Raw genomic sequence first — 16,533 nt, forward strand, 5'->3', positions numbered from 1 at the left:
GAGAACTTTGCAGCGTCGAGGTGTCATAGACTATCACTGGCTCCCTTTGATTTGAGAAAGCGGAGATCTCCAATTTCAGCGATGAGATAAGCCTCCAGGTGTTCGCGAGTCCTTACCGCTTTGATATTGCTGTGTCTCACCGCCTCTAAGTATAGAATGAAGTTGACGTCACAAAGAAATATATACAATGCTACTGGTACTTAGGTAGGGGATTAAAAGGTGTTATAATAATAAACTAAGAGGCTCTTAAGGGCAGGTGAAGATATATTCAAATTCAAGTAAACAAGACAAAAAGTTAGGAACCCCAGTCAGTCACTGTGTATTGAGCATTCAAAGGTAATCCCCAAGGGGACTCATCATTCTGGCTAAGAGATACGTAGAAGGTAATTTGACAAAAAGAAAAATCTGGACAAAAGGAAGTCGAGAGTCATGAAAGTAGAAGTAAATCAACATGAAACATCTGAGATCTGTGGCTCCCTCTACAAAAAGGAACATCAGTGAAGAAAGGGGAAAAAAGGAGAGAAACAAGACCCTAATCCAGCGCCAGTCAAAGCAGAATATCATCCCGAACATTAATAAACGCCCCAGCGCCGCCGTCTTCACTGATCTCGTTAACCAGCACTTCAGTTTGCTGGTATAGCCTTTCCAACGCCGCAGCAGATGATTTGCCCAACGAGACTATACAGTGCCGTGTTAGCGTTGTTGTTTGCAAGTAGAAACGGAAACAAAGAAGTAGAATAAATAGACCAAGAAACATACCAAGAATAGCCGAATTCAACTCCTCAGCCACAGCCACCCGCCCCTCGGCATCGAGGTAATGGCCATGCACAGACCTTTTCGGATCAGGATACGCCACCAGCGAGAAGATATCATCCAGCAGCTTCTTATCGCCGCCGTTCTCATCAGTGGGGTAATCAGCACGCAGCTGCTGGCCATATTGCACTGCCTCCGTGAGGAGTTGGTTGAACTGCGCGACGACCTCGGGTTCTTCAGTGTCCATGCCGTCCGCGACCCAGGCATCACCATCCCCGTCGTCGAGCTCCATCTCCTGATCGAAGACGGCGTGCTCGTGGGAGTTGGAGGATGTCGAGCTACGGCGCTTCGCGGCGGTTATCGCGGAGAGTTCGTTGGACCGTCGCATCATTTCGAGGAATTTGCGGCAGCGCAGTTTGAAGTGGATCTGAGGCTGGTCTTCTAGGACGTTGGAGTAGTAGGCTTTGGTATGCTTGAGGGCCTTGTCGATGTCGCCGTCTAGGATTGCGGAGCGGATTTCTATGGGCTGTCAGTGGGGACTTGGCGCTGGGAAGAATGTGGAGGGGTAGACTTACTGTTCCGGTTGATTGCTTCGCGGTCTTCCTCGACCTCGTATTTCTTCAGTGGCTCGTTGCGGCCGTTCTGCAGGGCTTGTGTTTCGGTGGCCACCTCTTCTGCGAATGCACGGGCTGTGTCTACGTAGCCGTCATGGGCTAGGAACTGCGCAACTAACTCTTGCAAAAGTGTCGACTCGTCTAACGGTGGTTGGAGACCAGCCGTGGATGTTTCGTTAATCTCTGATAGAACGTTGAATCTCTCTTGCTGGTGGGAATTAGCTTGACAACCTCCGAGTATATGACGCAGACAGCACGAACCTTGACCATGCCATCAATATCAAAAACGAAAGGCTCCTGTCCAAAGTTCGTTTTGAGATGTACTGGCGGTAGCTTTTTCATTCCGACAGACGGGAAAAGGTTCGTATTGCGCAAATCGTGAAACGCGTTTCCTGTCAAAATTAGCCGAACATATCCCCATTACAATCCACACAAAACCTACCCAAGAAGACACCGTTCTTAGTGAAGAACGCAGATCCTGTGGAGAAATTCACACCGCATCCGACTGTATCGCCAGCACCAAAGGTCGGTCCATATGCTCGACCTTGTCCTTGACTCTCACCAAAGAACGACTTTCCGTCATCGCCATGGTAAGCCCACGATTCCGTCTCCCAACCGGGAAGCCTCTCGACAGACGCCTTGGGGCTAGAAAACCCAATACCGATCATGCTAGAAAATAAAAGTCAGCCTCGACAATCAATACCCACCGAGCAGCTCATTCACATACCCCTCCTTAGGCTTTGACTCGATCTTAACTTCAAAGTAATAGATCCCGCACTGCGGCGGCATCGGGTGATCTGCGCGCAAGGCAGCGGCTTCATGGTCATGCTTGTGCATAGGACCAGTGTAGCGCACATCAAAGTTCTCATTCGACAATTCCAGGCCGGAAAACTTGTCTACGGAGCTCCACTGACTGGGCAGGGGCATGAGGGGATCGGCCGGGGCAGGCGGTTCCTTCTCTATGATCTCATATGTCATGCCGCGGTGGGACGGGGCGATGCGGGGCAGGTGGACATGGCTGGAGGATGCGGAGAGGGGAGGATTGGAGGTTGCAGATGAGGGGTCTCGCTGTTGGGCTGCGATCTTAGCGCGGTGGGCTGTCTCGAGACGGGCGATGTAGCGGGAGTTGCGGAGGTAGGATGGGGTGAGGAAGGCCGGGGTGTCGGTGAGGCCTAGGCCGTGCGGAAACTCGGCCGAGCGTAGAAAGCCGGCATACTTGCGAGACCAGGGAGGAAGTGACTCTGTTGAACCTGTGTTTCTCCAGGCGGAGTTCATGTGCATGTCTGCGGCATCCACGCCGAACGGAGCCCGGTGGACTCGGCTGTCGGACGGGGGGTAGGAGATTGGGTGGGAGTCGTTGAGGAGATGTGAGAAGGAACTAGAGATTGGTGGAGAAAATGCGTTACCAGATACTACTGAGGCGTAGGAGGAGCGGCGTGGGATGGAGGAGATGCTGGCGTATGAGGTCGGAGCTCGAGCTCCACCGGATGGGGGAAGGGAGCATCGGCCATGATGTTCGCGGGTCGCCCCCCAAATGATGCCACGAAATCAAGGCCACCGTTTCTGTTTATTCGTTTCTGTTTGCTCGTTTCTGTTTGTTCGTTTCTGGCTTTGGGGGTCCACACTTCTGATTTCGTTTGGAGACTGGCGCTACTAACTTGAGGGGTTCTGTAAGTGCGTGGTAGTAAGCATTAGCGATTGTAGTACTCCGTAGGTAGTGTGTGTGGATATAGCAGCACTTAGTGCGTGGTAGCTGAAGCTACTGTGTAATGTGCGTGGGAATAAGACGTGTTTGTGACACACAGGTGCGTGGAAACAAGATGCTCGCAGTGCGGACATTGCGTGACAGGTCCGAAAGCAGCAGATCTTACCACGTCGTGACCTCACTATTCTATTCAAAGACAAGTACGAAGCCGTCAGATCCGAAATTCTAAAATAAAAGAAACGTGTAGAGCCTAGTCATAGCGAAATAACTAGAGAGAAAATCAATAATCTCGGTGCACAGATTGCGGGGAAAGGGGAATCCGGATATTGCATGGAGTAAGGATGAGAACGAAAAGAGGGGAGAAGAGTATAATGTCACGAGCTGATGTGGACTTAGACATTAAAGGCTCGGCTACTGTGTTACTAGGAGTCGGGCAGACAAGGACTTTGTTCAGATGTATACCTCCAAGTACTAGGTACCTAGGTAGATCCAAGTATATAGCCCTATACCATCGAGTATAACCACCGAGAACTTGAGAGAAATTAACTGCGTTATGCTCCCAGAGCAAAGATCCTCGAACAGAAGAGAAAAACATAGCTGATACCAGCCAAAAAAGAAGAAAAGGGCTATAATACAGAACACACATACCGAGTGAAATAAGCCAGATCCCGGCTACAACCCCGTGCACATAAAAAAAACAAGCCCTCGTGCCGAAAAGCCATTAGCCATAAACAGTTCCCCCCAGCGCCAAACCCAACCCCGACATAAAACCCAAAACAAAGAAACAGTAGACGCGCGAAATCTATAAGTACAGCACGAAACCCCATTCGAACTCGTCACAGTCATATTCAGGCTGCCATAGCAATGGCCGGCGACGAGGGCTCGACTAGATGAGAAGCAGGGGTGACATCGCCATCCCCGGAGTTACTCTTCTCACTAGGCACAGCACTACTGCCATTGGCCGTGTCGGTGCCGGGGGCATGGAGCATGGGCTTGGTGTCGCTGTCGCCACTTTCCATTGCTGAGACCTTGCCATCGACCGAGCCATCGGACTTGGACATACCCGGTGTGCGCCAGGAGGGGAGTTGCCACATAATGCCGGTGAAGCTGCGTAGCTGTAGGGGCTTGCGCTCCCATTTGCGACACGCGGCTCCGGTGCGGTCTAGCGCGCGCAGACCGGCGTTGATGGCTCCCGTATTGGCTTTTGGTCCCAGGCGCTGTGCGGCTGGGATTTTAGTGGCGTCGCCTTCATCACTAAGATAGATGATATGTTAGCATTTAACGGTTTTTTTTTTCTAGCATTGTGGTTTTGCAATGGAGAGTATGTCAGGTTTGCTTACAGTCTGGGTTTCTTCTTGGGGCCAGGGCGTCCCCGTGACTTTGCAGTAGGGTCAGTTTGTTCTTTTGTTCTTTTGTTGCCTGGCTTGGGACCCGGAACACCCTTCCGACGCGGTGTATCGTCTGCAGTCGCCCCTGTGGCGGGTGTAGAAATGGCATCGGCGTCGGAGCCATTGTCGGCAGAAGATGGACGGACGGTAGGGAGCTCGGCGGATGAAGCTGGTGAGGAGTTGTCGTTGGATTTGATGTTGGGGGTATTATTTTGGCTCTTGATCTTGGGGCTGGCGAACTGCTGGAGATTATCTCCAGACAGCTTGAGAATCACCATCAAGGAGTTGGAGGAATTCTTGGCTCCAGCGCGGGAGCGACCATTTGGAGTGGCGGCGGGCATGATGGGTGATGGGGGGTGAAATGAGATTGAGGGTACCGGATATGGTTAGATGGTCGAGAGGGGAATTCTGGTGACGGAAGTGAAGGCAATTCACCGTGACGTGGTGTGTGTCTCTACCGCCCGTCTCTTATAGATGTAGAAGAAGTATGTGTAGTCGATCGCATAGTCCGGGGTGAGGAAGATGGAGGGGAAGGGGAAGGGGAAAGGGAAAAGGACAAGGAAGGGGCGAAGTAAAAAGGGATCGTGGGCCCTCTCATCGTAGAAAAAAACTCATTCAGCCATGAAGCACAGGGGATGTGTTGAAGGTGTGGACTTCGGTGTACTGTCATTACAAACTTGGCCCAGCCACTTCGGGACCAACGGGGAGAGCTTGATACGTGTCTGTGACAATACAATACCTCATTACACATATACAGCTTCGTTTCTTTTTATTTATTCTTGACTTTCTTGCTGACTATTATTGTATCTGTGAATGTTGAGGTCTTCATCTTCGAGCTCACATCTGGGTATTCCCTCCTCTTACTTAGACAGAAACTCGACATTCTGATCCATCTCCAATATACAAACCTTGGAATACCCCAACCCTGACCCGTTGATGGATCTCATTCCACACCCGCTGCGTCCCGAAAATAACTCACTGACCGCATGATGTTTCGAGAGATGCGCCTTTTTTTTTGTCTTTTACAAACAGAGAAAACTCACATCTCTTTCAGATCAAGTCCAGGTGGACCCATTCTCAACAGATCTGGTGAGGGTATCACGAGTCTTCTCACAAAGCCCCTACGGCCTTTATGGGTTGCCACTTCGGAAACTTGAACTTCGCCAATTAATCCGCGGGTGAACCAGAAGAATTGCCAAATTACGCGACAGTGCCAAGGGATCGTCCAGATGAACGCCAAAAATTCGTATACTTGTCGATTACAAAGAATTCATGGATACAACCTTGGAATATCTTGAAACATGTAATATACAACCATCTAACCTCTAGTTTCAAGTCTACACCTGAAATCCAATCAATCACGCTTACTGTCACCCTCAGCCTTGCGTCGTTCAACCACTTGTGCCACGGCACGTTGCACCTCAGGACTGGACCGCACCCCGCCGAGGATCAGCCCTTCCTTCATGCCCCGCCGGAGCGTCGATACACTCTCACAGTCACCACGGAAAGGAGCTAGACCCATCTGCAGGGTCCGCGTCGCCTCCATATCCGTGCCGCGCGTCAACTGAATCAACTCTCCGATCCGCTGAACAGTCTGCGGCGGTATCTTATCGCCATTCCCATTCCCAGCAACTTTGGCGGTGGGCGGTGCGGCCTGCGAGATGAAGATGTGCAGCATGATGGAGGCGCGGCGTGCTAGCGTCAGGATCTGGAAGGGGAGGAGGTAGAATGAGTTTTTAGGGAGCCAAGCTTGTAGCGCGACGGGAAGGTATGTGGTAGGCATGAACACAGCCTGGGGATGTGTAATCAAGCCAAGTTCGAGTGTCAACATTGCGGCGAAGGTATAGAAGCGCCACTAACAACAGTCAGCTTATGCAATTGAACCTTTTCCAGAAATGATATTGTGTACTCACGTAACGGCCCCAATTCGCCCACCATAGCCAGTTAAGCACAAGCGTTGTGATAAACCCGCCAATGTATTGCGGGACGATCGACTTGACCAACGAGGTCATCAGGAAGTCTCGCATGGTCTTCTGCTCCCCCCATCCGAGCATATCTGCCCCGAACCGGTCATACGCAAATCGCTTCACCGGGTCCACCAATGTTTCCTGCGCCTGTCGAAGGTACAGGAAGTAAGCATCGGACCCGCTGTCCAGCCCGACTTTGTCGGGGTGATATTGAGCTGCGAGGCGGCGGAATCGCGACTTGATTGCGCGTTCATCGGCAAATGGCGATACACCCAGAGCTTGGTAGTAATCGCCTGCAAGCTGTACTTGGTAGAAGGTTTCGTAGAGCGTGTAGAGAAGGTAGCTGGTGATCACGAAGATGAAGATACGGCGACGATGACGCTCGTACCGCGGAGTTTGAGGAAGTGGCTTGGGTTCGCCAGCGCGTATGGTTATGCCATAGTAGACACTTTGTAGGAATGATGTGGCATACTGTCATTCATATATCAGCTTCATTCCACGTGTTGTATAGCTCCGCATCGCGCTCCGCTCACATTGGGAAGAACAGCCCACCCGAAGAAAGGCAGAAGGGACGACATGGCGAGTAAATCAATTTCCCCTGAATAATCCAAACTGCACCATATCAAACAAGAAACCAGTAAAGATAAAAGAAAGATCCTAAGCGCCACTTGGCGATTACAATCGACCCCAAAATAGTCCCGGGGGGGCCATTTAACGCCCCGTCACCGCCCAACTCCACCGCCTTCCCATCTCGTCATACCAAAAGCCAAATGAAAAAAAAAAGTTCTCGACGCCCAAAGAAAAAAAAGAAGCACTCCAATCCCTCCACATCGACACGACAAGCTCCGTGGAGCGCCCAAATTGCCTCCACGATGGCAATTGACGCAATGGAAATCGACAACCTGCCGCTGCGCACAGCGGACGCAGAGCGCAAGCGCAAATCCAAAAACAAGGACGCATCCGTATCATCACCATCCAAAAAGCGAAAGCAAACCCCATCCTCAAAAACTCCACAAGTCACAGACTCCAATCCCGAGTCCCCCTTCACCCTCACAACAGCAACCCTCTACCTGCCCCTGTCGCCCATTTCCATCTCGCCGACGCACGCGCTGGCCTCGCTGCTGGCAGAGCATCTCTCGCCATTGCTCCTGACCTACTTCCCCCCGCTGAAGGGCGTCGTCCTGGCTTACTCCAATGCCTCGATTTCCAGCAAGCCGCCGGCTAATCCTCGCTCTTCCTCGGATCTGAACCCGCAGCCGCTCACACTCGCCACAACAGCGGACGAGTACGGTGTCTTGTACGTCTATTTGACGGCCACGTTCCTGGTGTTCCGGCCGAAGCGCGGACAGACCCTTGATGGATGGGTGAATGTGCAGTCAGAGGGATTCCTCGGCGCTGTCGTGTTTAATTTGTTCTCTGTCGGCGTTGAGCGCAAGCGTCTGCCCTCGAACTGGAAGTGGGTTCCGCCTGGTGAGGAGGCCGAGACGCCGGCTTTGACTGATGACGACTCGGCCTCAGATCGGGATATGGCGGATTTCGACGCCGAGAAGGAATGTTTCAAGCCTGCTTCGCTTTCTGCCGAGGAGATCGCCATTGACGGTGAGGAGGAAGATGAGTCTCACACCGGTTATTTCCAGTCTGTTTCTGGACACCGAGTGAATGGCTCTGTGCGCTTCCGTGTTGTTGATGTGGATGTCATTCCTGGTTCTGAGCGGGATCGCGGTTTCCTCAGTATTGAGGGAACTATGCTTTCTGTTGAGGAGGAGGAGAGGCTCTCTGAGTCTGAGCGCCAGGGACAGTCTTTGCCTCTGTCGTTTTTCTCGTCGCCTCAGAAGGTCTCTGGCTCTATTCCCGTGATGGATGTCCCGGCGGCGTCGGCGGTGCAGGAGCTCTCGACTGTGGATGTGCATCTTGAGCCCAGCCCCAAGAAGGAGAAGAAGGAAAAGAAGGAGAAGAAAGAGAAGAAGGAGAAGACCGAAAATACCGAAAAGAAAGAGAAGAAGTCCAAGTCTTCCAAGTCGAAGAAGAGCAAGGACGAATAAATTCGCTCTGCATACATGTCTGCATGAGCACCGATATCATACATCACTGTTGACTACATCCTGGATGGCGTTCCGGTTTGCTTGTTCTTATTTTCCGCTTCGAACGTGTATATGCCAATTGAACATTTAAAGAAAACATTTCATTCCAAACTATTTTCCGACAACATATCCATTAATATCCATTAATATCCAAACATCAAATCCATCATATCCCACCTAGACCTTAACAGCCAAAACATCCGCACCACCAACAATCTCCCCCTTTCCCAACATCTTCCCAACCCTCATCAACTCCGAAGACTTGACCATAACCGGATCAACACCCATAGTAGCAACAGCAACAACGGTCTCCCCAGCCGTATAAAACGCAACAAACTTCCCATCCCCCTTCTCCTGCAAAACAACATCATCATACCCTTTAATCGTATTTCCACAGTACCTCAACTGCGCCCCAAGCGCCGACCAAAACACGGGAATAAACGCCTTATATTTCAGAGACGACAACGGCCCACGCTGCGCATGCACGATGGCGCGCGCAGCCGCACGTCCCGCATTCTGCGCGACGTTCCAGTGCTCGATGCGGACTGGCGAGCCAGCAGGATCAGCGCCAGGGCCGTGGTAGGGGTATGTTGCTATATCGCCGATAGCGAAGACAGAGTCTTGCAGTCCTGGGACGAGGAAATGGGAGGTTGTTTTGATAGAACCGTCTTTTTCAAGGGTGATGGATTTGTTGTCGCGGAGGAAGTCTGTTGCTGGACGGACGCCGACGCCTAGGATGACGAGGTCGGCTGGGAGGGTTGTTCCGTCTTTTAGGTGGACTGCGCCGACGGTGTGGGTGTTTGAGGGGGAGGGTGTTGCGTGGCTCACGTTTGCTGAGAGGTTGAATTTGATGCCGGCTTTTTCTAGGTTTGATTGGAAGATGCGGCCAACTTTCGTGCCCATTACGCGCTCCATTGGGGAGGTTTCCATGCCTACTATTGTCACGTTGTGGGTTTTTGAGAGCGCGTTGCCGACTTCCATGCCGATGAAGGAGCTGCCGATTACCACGATGTTTCTTTTTTCTTGGCCGGCGGCTGTGACGATTGATTGCACATCTTGGATTGTGCGGAGGGTGAAGACATTGTTTAGTTCGCCTTTGAAGCCTTGGAGCGGGAGTCTGCGTGGCACGCCGCCTGTTGCTAGGACTAGTTTGGTGTAAGAGATGTTCTGGCCGGATTTCGTGGAGATGGATTTCTGTTCGAAGTCCACAGCGGTCACTTCATCTGTGATGGTTTCTATGGCGGCTTCGGCATACCACTCTCGTGGCCGCCATTGGATCTTGGCTGGGTCTGTGATTAGGGCTTTGGATAGCTTGGTTCGATCTATGATTAGATCGGGCTCTTGGGAAATGATTGTAATGGCCCCAGGGTATTTGAGCTCGCGGAGGGCTTGAATAAGGCCAAGAGTTCCGCTTCCTCTGTTTGGTGTTAGTATCGGTTAAGTATCTGAATATAGAAAGAGCTGCATATGGCGTAGGGGACATGGGGCACACTGAGCACACTAGGAGCACGCTGGTGGGAGCACCGTGAAGCAATATAAAGCACCCTATAAACACCGTGAAAGGAGTGGGAAAGGACCGTGAAGCACCGTGAAGCACTGGCGCTAGCACCGAAAAAAAAGGAGCAAAATAAAAAAGTCATCGCCCGGGGGCGATCCGGCAGCTCGAGATCAAACGGCACTCGAGCTGAGGATGGACGGGTTCCAAACAGGCGGTGCGCCAATCGTCGCCAACGACTACCGCTTGGCCAAATGCCCGCCCATCCATACAATCACACCGGGCAGTTCAATATATCATGCGAAATGTGCACAGTGATGATGTAAAAAAACCTGTGACTTACCCTCCAACCACAACAACCTTCTCCTTCGGCTGTGATACACTGCATTTCACAACTGGATTGCGCTGTCCTGCTTTGACATCTTCCTCTTTAGCAAGGATGTACACGCCGCCTTCTTTTTCGAAGACCTCGAACTTGTTCAGCGCGTTTGGGGCTGGGGCGTCCTCAACATCGCCAGTTGTGACATTGTAGCAGGCTGTATATATAGTAGTTAGCTCTTTGTTCTTTTCTTTTTCCTAGGAAAGAAACACAACAAAGAAACTCACCTCCGTGCCAGGGACATGTCAGCCTTCCATCTCCAGTAACAACGCCATTCTTCAGCGGTGCTCCGTAATGCGTGCACCGCGGGCTGAGGGCATGGACTTTATCGTCTAGCTTGACGAGGAGAACCTTCCCATCCTCAATGCCCTCGATTTCAGCCTCGACCTTGTCTAGAGAGCTGAGGGATGCGAAGGAGGTGATGTCTTTTAACTTGTATTCTTGGGACATTGTGGATAGATTGCGTTTGGATTGGATTGACTTGAATGGAGATAGATTGGTAGTAGAAATTGAACGGGTGGAAGAAGAAGAAGAAGAAGAAGAAGAGGAAGAGGTCAAGAGTAAGCTGGATATGCGGGGTGAGGGAATATGGCGTAATGACGAGATGCAGTTACACCGCCGGGATACTTGGATAGATGGCCACGTACGTTGACGGTACATGGTTAGGGGGAGAAAAGGGAAGATAGAAGAAGAAATTGCTTTAATATGAAGTCAGTTTCTTTGTTAATTCAATCCATTGACTGCAATGCTTTGAAGATGTGAGATATGTGCGTGCAATACCTGAAGTATATAACTACAACTACCATGACATCACTACATATGTATATATATGAATGCAACCAATCACTGGCAGGATTTTGTCATGATCTGCAAACAGCATTCAGAATTAATCTTGTATTGATCTTGAGCCGAAATAAAATAATGTCCAGGAATAAAAATGAATGTGCAAGTTCCCAGACGCCATCGCTCTGCGTCCGTACATATACAGACGAATGTAAAATACTAACAGTACATCTAATATCTCTTCAACTTTTAATAACAAATAATCCAGCCATATTTCAGAACTTTCGTGACGAGCGCTTCTTCTTCTGACTGGAAGGACTAATGCTCACTTCCACCATGTGTTGGAGTCTTCCCGTAGAAGCTCGGGGTGGACGTCCAGACGAGCGAGGAATGTCCTCTGCACGTTGTGACTTCCCATACACTGCAGATTTGGAGGCGCTGGGTTCAGGTGATTCACGCGGGCTGGAAGTGAGGTCAATCACTTCGGATCCCTGGGAGGCGGGGATTTGGGAGGCGGAGGCGGATTCGTGCACCCGCTGGGAGAGTTTGGAGCGAGTAGATGTGGCGGGGGAATCCTGTTCAAATGGCGAAGGGAATGAGGCTTGTTTTTGAGCCTGCGCATCCTGTTGGGCACTCATCAGTGGGTTGGGAGAGCGCGAGTTGGATGCCCGTGGGGAGTCAAGCGGCGAGAAATTGAGGTCCAGGTAGGAGTGCTGCAGACTGTCTTCCAACCGCTCGGGAGTCTGATTGCCTTCACTGTTGTTGTCTTCACTGATGTCGCCTTCGCTGTTGTTGTCTTCGTTGTTGTTGTTGCCGCCGCTGTTGTCTTCATTGTTGTCCCCTTCGCTGGCGACGAGTGAATCGCCTGGCTCCGATGGTCCACTTCTTAATCTGTTCAAAAGATCTCTCCACGATTCGGAGGAGCTATTGGGAGTCGCACTGTGCTTTTCGCTCTTCGGATCTCTTTTCACAAACAAAGATTCCGAATCAGACGCACCATCATTACCGTTACGGTCAATGGTGGACAAAAGTGAGCCAGACTGAGGACCGCTCCCACCCGACTCGCCAGGCCGCATGAGATTTTCATTAACAACCTGTCGTTCATGCTCTTGATGCTCAGACATTTGTTGGTCCTCATGATCATCTGCGAAGGATTGATTTGCAGAAGCGTATGACAACACGGAAGGATCCTCGTCCCGGTTGACTAGAGCAGATGGCGTGTCTCCTCCGATGAGGGTATGACCTTCAAGCTCGCGGCTGAGCTCAACACCAGGGGTCATTTGCTGCCATGATCGAGCAGAGTGAAACCCAGTGAAAGAAGGCGAAGGGATCGGAGGAGTAACACCGCGCTGATCAGATCCACTCTGGACTTGGATATGCGGCACGCTTCTGCCAGGGGTTTGTTGGATAGGTTCATCGGGCATTCCCGGGGATTCGCGAGGGGATTCAAGACGGCTGACTTCATTTCCGATGGTGACAAAGGTTGTGTCGTCAAGGTACATTTCTTCAGAAAAGGCTGGTTGGGCGTTCGGTACGGTTTCTTGAACTACAGAGACACTTGGACACGTAAGCATGAGCCGTTAACCAGAGTTTATTTCACTGACATGCTACCTTCTCGAGTATTGTTCTGGTCCTCAGATTCCGCACCCGACTGTGCTGCGGGTTGGAGAAGCTTCGGATCGCTGAGTTCCGCAAAGGCAAGCTCGCGATAGCCGTCATCCTCCCCCTCGTCGTTGGCTAGGTCTGGTACTTCAAACTTGCTGAATTGACGGGGCTCGTCATACTCGCTGGATGCTGATCGGGGCTTTCGGTCTCGCTTGGCCAGTAGTACATTAATCAATCCATGGTCTTTAACAGAGCGCACCTCAGCTACTCGGTACTCAGACATCTGAGGCTGCCAGTTCGTGGCTTTGGACATGTCTAGCTGCCGGAATGCAATGATTGCGCCGACCTTCGCCTCGCTCTCAGTCAAATCAGGAACAGAACTCATGTCGGCGGGAATGGAAGGGAGGTCATCGAAGGTAGCTTGTTCGGGTTCAGGAGCATCGTCATAATTGATCTGATCTCCTTCAGCCTCGCCTGCATAATGGCCTTCATAGTAAGGAGCAGCTTCGCCTTCCCAATGGCCCTCATATTGGGGATCGGCTTCACCTTCGTAATAACCCTCCTGATTAGCTTGGCCATCCTGGCCGTAATAATTCCCATTTTCATCGTATTCCTCCTGCTCCTCATATCCTTCGTAGACTTGAACACGCTGCTTTCTCTTCCGCTTCTTGTTGGGGCCTTTGAGCTCACGGATCAATGCATTGGCTTCTTGATCCCAACGTTGAACAAAAGGATAAGGAGGCGCGGTCATATCAACTTGGGGATAGAGACACTCGACAGCACGGATGACAAGCTTGTTTTGCCAATCAATGTCGGACGCATCTTCATCCTCTTGCATCTGGTCGGTCTCTTCTTGGGCTTCTCGCTTAGAAGGTTTGTTTCGGCGCCCGCATGCACTAGCTTTGGCAGCGAGCTTTCTCCGTGTTTCTTCTTCGTCTTCCTTGGTCTTCGGGGTTCGCATTCCCAGAGATCCGAACAGCATGCGTCGTGAGCTGGAGATGTCCAGGGTACGTCGGTTCGAAGGTTCCTGCTCCTGCTGATCCTTACCGGGCACTTCTTCTGAAATACGTGTCTCTGCAACGGCGGATGCAGCGGGCGGGACATTTTCCTTCTCCGATGTCTCGTCCACATCAACACCATTACCTGACGCAAGATCGCGAAGCAGTTTCTGGCGCCTGGCTTCGAACTCTTTCTGCTCCTGTTCTTTTTTCTCTCTCTTTTGCTTTTTGCTGGAAGATTCGGCAGGTTCTTGTTCCGGTTCCACAGGTTGTTGAGGTTGCACAGATGGCTCCGGGATAGGATATTGTTCCGGGGTATGCCAGCCTCCGTGACTGTCTTCCCACTCCCGCAATGCATCGAAACCTGCTTGTTGGGGGAGAGCGCCTAGCTCCTTGAGCTTAGATAGACGGCGGCGTAGTTTGATGCGGTTGTTACTCTTTTTGGTGCGTATGGACCCTTCACCAGGAGCGCCCACAGAAACCGGTTGTTGCACCTTTTCGATAGGCGGGGCGGCTTCCTCCTCGGAATCAGAGTCTGATGAATCAGATGAATCAGAGCTTGAGGATGAACCAGAATCAGGTGCCTCCGCCGCAGGCTCCACCTCGCTCGAAGAATCATCATCGTCAGAATCATGATCCTCAGAATCATCAGAGTCGCTGTCTGAGGAAGACGCAGAAGAATCAGAAGAATCAGAAACGGAAATTTCAGCAGCACTTTCAACCTGTGGGGCTTGCGGAACTTGTGGGAGATCAGGCATATCCTCATCCTCCTGCTCATCTCCCTTATTGAATCTCACAGCCTTGGAGGTCCTGGGAGATGAGTCATCTGCGCGAGACCGTTTGCTGGAAAGAGATGAGGCAGCTGCAAGTGACCCCTTGGAAGTTGGTCGCTTGACTATCGAGGTAGCACGTAGTGGGTGTCCACTGGCATTTCGAGTCTGGTTCCTGATATCAACAAATTGAGAAGCTTCTTCAAAGTCCTCTTTGAGCGCTTGGAGTTCGCTCTCCAATTCATCTTCCTCAATTTCAGGCATCTCAGACATATCCGCTTCACTGTCAGATTCCGCGGTGTGATCAACAGGATGCCGAATAACTGTGCCCAGGGACTCTTCATGTTCGGCGGGCATGATAGAAAGCTCCTTTCCGAACCCGGTGTTTGGAGGCGGAAGCCACTCTCCATCACATTCCTCGTCGGCATGTACTTCCTCGGTCACAAACTCTGGAGCGTGCTCCCAGCCGGAAAAAACCGTACGCCGTTTCTTCCTTGGGGGTATGGTAATTGCAGGTCGTGTAGAGGTAGTTCTCTTCAAGAATGGTGACCCGAAAGGCACGCCGTCGATCAAATGCTTGCCCTCGGCAGTAATTTGGTGGCGACCACACAGCCTTCTGGTCCGGAGGTCTGCTAATTGAAGGGCACGAATACTAGAAGACATGAAATTAGCCCAGTGTACGGTATTAGAACAGTTGTTAGATGCACATACACAACTTCGTCTCCATCTCGGAGCAAGCCATCAACCTCCATAAAATGGAGGCATTCCGAACCAGCAACTTCGACAACATAATCTTCCAATCCCCACTGGCCACTGAACTCCGCATCAAAGACACTCGGTTCAGTTTCCAGCGGCACAACTTCGTTCACATCCTCGAGGAGTTGTGCGACCGTGTACCCGCCATTCGAGAAGGCGATGTTCGGGGTGCGAGACGATGCGACAGCTGCGGTTGATGCCGGGCGTTGAGTTCCATATTCGCCTAGTACAGAAGTAGACGAAGTCGTCGTCCAGAGAATGCGTGTGACCGGCAGGCCATGGCGCGAGATAACAAGGTGGAGACGCATGGTGGATGGTCAGTCGCGAGCTAAATCATTGACGCGGTGAATGGACTTTTTCGTGTTGCTGTTGGGAAGTTTCGAGTCGAGTACTCGGAGGTAATATTTCGGTGCGGGGTTAATCCAGTTGGTCCGAGCTGGTCTAACAGATTCGATTAATATTCAATGTGAGGACAGATGCCCATAGGATTGGACATATGCTCGAGTGAAAGAGGAAAGCAACTGATCAGAGCTCAATCCGCGTGGAGGATACGCTAGCCGCTTTTGGAATAGCGCACATCTTGTTCTATACGGGGATGATATGGGCTTTCATTGAATTCGGCTCATTCTTCAGAAGTGTAGGGAAATAAACAAGAATAGTGGCTCATGCGGCCTTGCTATGGTTTTTTAGATGTCTTTTTAGATGTCTTTTTAGATGGGTAAATATTTTCTCTCTTGTTGATGTTGTATGTAGCTAGAGTATAGGCGGTAAAAACGGCTTGAAGTGTGCAAAACGGCTTTTCCATGTAGATAAATAATACCTAATGTAGTCTTACGCCTCTCTAACGATTGCTCAAGATAACGTCTCAAATCCGGTCACTCTGCAGATATAGGGCAGAAGGTCACGACATAGAAGACATAGAGTATAAGATGGGTTTAATTGTATGACATTTCGCCGATCCAACGAATCAGAAGACGCGGTCTTTCTCCTGTTGGTGGTCAACAATAAACCTTCAAGTAATCAAATAAGATATACACTATAGTTCCTACACATAGGGACATAGTTTGATTGGCCCAATCGCCTATATATCCTATCTGAGTGAAGACCTGCCCCATTTACTCTACACATTACTTGCAAAAGGAGCTGTACATTACTTCTAAAAAGCCTGACGACACTTGCAAGTATCTCTAGCCATGTCTCTCAAACTCCCTAGAATCAACTATAAGCAGCTAAAAATGA

At 50.8% G+C, this 16,533-nt stretch overlaps 6 protein-coding genes across 6 annotated transcripts; 1 reads left to right on the top strand and 5 right to left on the bottom strand.

Annotated features, from left to right (window-relative positions):
• Positions 1-307: 307 nt before the first annotated feature.
• N7471_006647 (uncharacterized protein) lies at positions 308-2,878 on the bottom strand (the record flags this gene model as incomplete). Its single annotated transcript, XM_057279366.1, has 7 exons — positions 308-678; positions 760-1,272; positions 1,329-1,575; positions 1,629-1,759; positions 1,810-2,036; positions 2,095-2,745; positions 2,781-2,878. The coding sequence occupies 7 exons, from the start codon at positions 2,876-2,878 to the stop codon at positions 548-550; spliced, it is 1,998 nt and encodes a 665-aa protein (XP_057138976.1). The 3' UTR covers positions 308-547.
• Positions 2,879-3,353: 475 nt separating this feature from the next.
• Positions 3,354-5,086, bottom strand: N7471_006648 (uncharacterized protein). Its single transcript, XM_057279367.1, has 2 exons — positions 4,413-5,086; positions 3,354-4,326 (listed from the first exon to the last, which is right to left on the bottom strand). The coding sequence occupies exons 1-2, from the start codon at positions 4,799-4,801 to the stop codon at positions 3,921-3,923; spliced, it is 795 nt and encodes a 264-aa protein (XP_057138977.1). The 5' UTR covers positions 4,802-5,086; the 3' UTR covers positions 3,354-3,920.
• A 728-nt stretch (positions 5,087-5,814) lies between these two features.
• Positions 5,815-7,005, bottom strand: N7471_006649 (J domain-containing protein; the record flags this gene model as incomplete). The annotated part of the gene is made up of 3 exons (XM_057279368.1): positions 5,815-6,315; positions 6,374-6,898; positions 6,961-7,005. The coding sequence occupies 3 exons, from the start codon at positions 7,003-7,005 to the stop codon at positions 5,815-5,817; spliced, it is 1,071 nt and encodes a 356-aa protein (XP_057138978.1).
• A 294-nt stretch (positions 7,006-7,299) lies between these two features.
• N7471_006650 (DNA-directed RNA polymerase I subunit RPA43) lies at positions 7,300-8,469 on the top strand (the record flags this gene model as incomplete). Its single annotated transcript, XM_057279369.1, has 1 exon — positions 7,300-8,469. The coding sequence occupies one exon, from the start codon at positions 7,300-7,302 to the stop codon at positions 8,467-8,469; it is 1,170 nt and encodes a 389-aa protein (XP_057138979.1).
• Positions 8,470-8,685: 216 nt separating this feature from the next.
• On the bottom strand, positions 8,686-10,832 carry nfr1 (putative AIF-like mitochondrial oxidoreductase (Nfrl); the record flags this gene model as incomplete). The annotated part of the gene is made up of 3 exons (XM_057279370.1): positions 8,686-9,925; positions 10,449-10,539; positions 10,610-10,832. 3 exons carry the CDS (start codon positions 10,830-10,832, stop codon positions 8,686-8,688), a joined length of 1,554 nt encoding a protein of 517 aa, XP_057138980.1.
• Positions 10,833-11,440: 608 nt separating this feature from the next.
• N7471_006652 (uncharacterized protein) lies at positions 11,441-15,602 on the bottom strand (the record flags this gene model as incomplete). Its single annotated transcript, XM_057279371.1, has 3 exons — positions 11,441-12,722; positions 12,770-15,190; positions 15,250-15,602. The coding sequence occupies 3 exons, from the start codon at positions 15,600-15,602 to the stop codon at positions 11,441-11,443; spliced, it is 4,056 nt and encodes a 1,351-aa protein (XP_057138981.1).
• Positions 15,603-16,533: the final 931 nt, after the last annotated feature.

This window comes from Penicillium samsonianum (genome assembly GCF_028829775.1).
Source record: "Penicillium samsonianum strain IBT 33392 chromosome Unknown utg000003l_segment0_segment0, whole genome shotgun sequence".
In the NCBI taxonomy this organism is placed as follows: domain Eukaryota; kingdom Fungi; phylum Ascomycota; class Eurotiomycetes; order Eurotiales; family Aspergillaceae; genus Penicillium; species Penicillium samsonianum.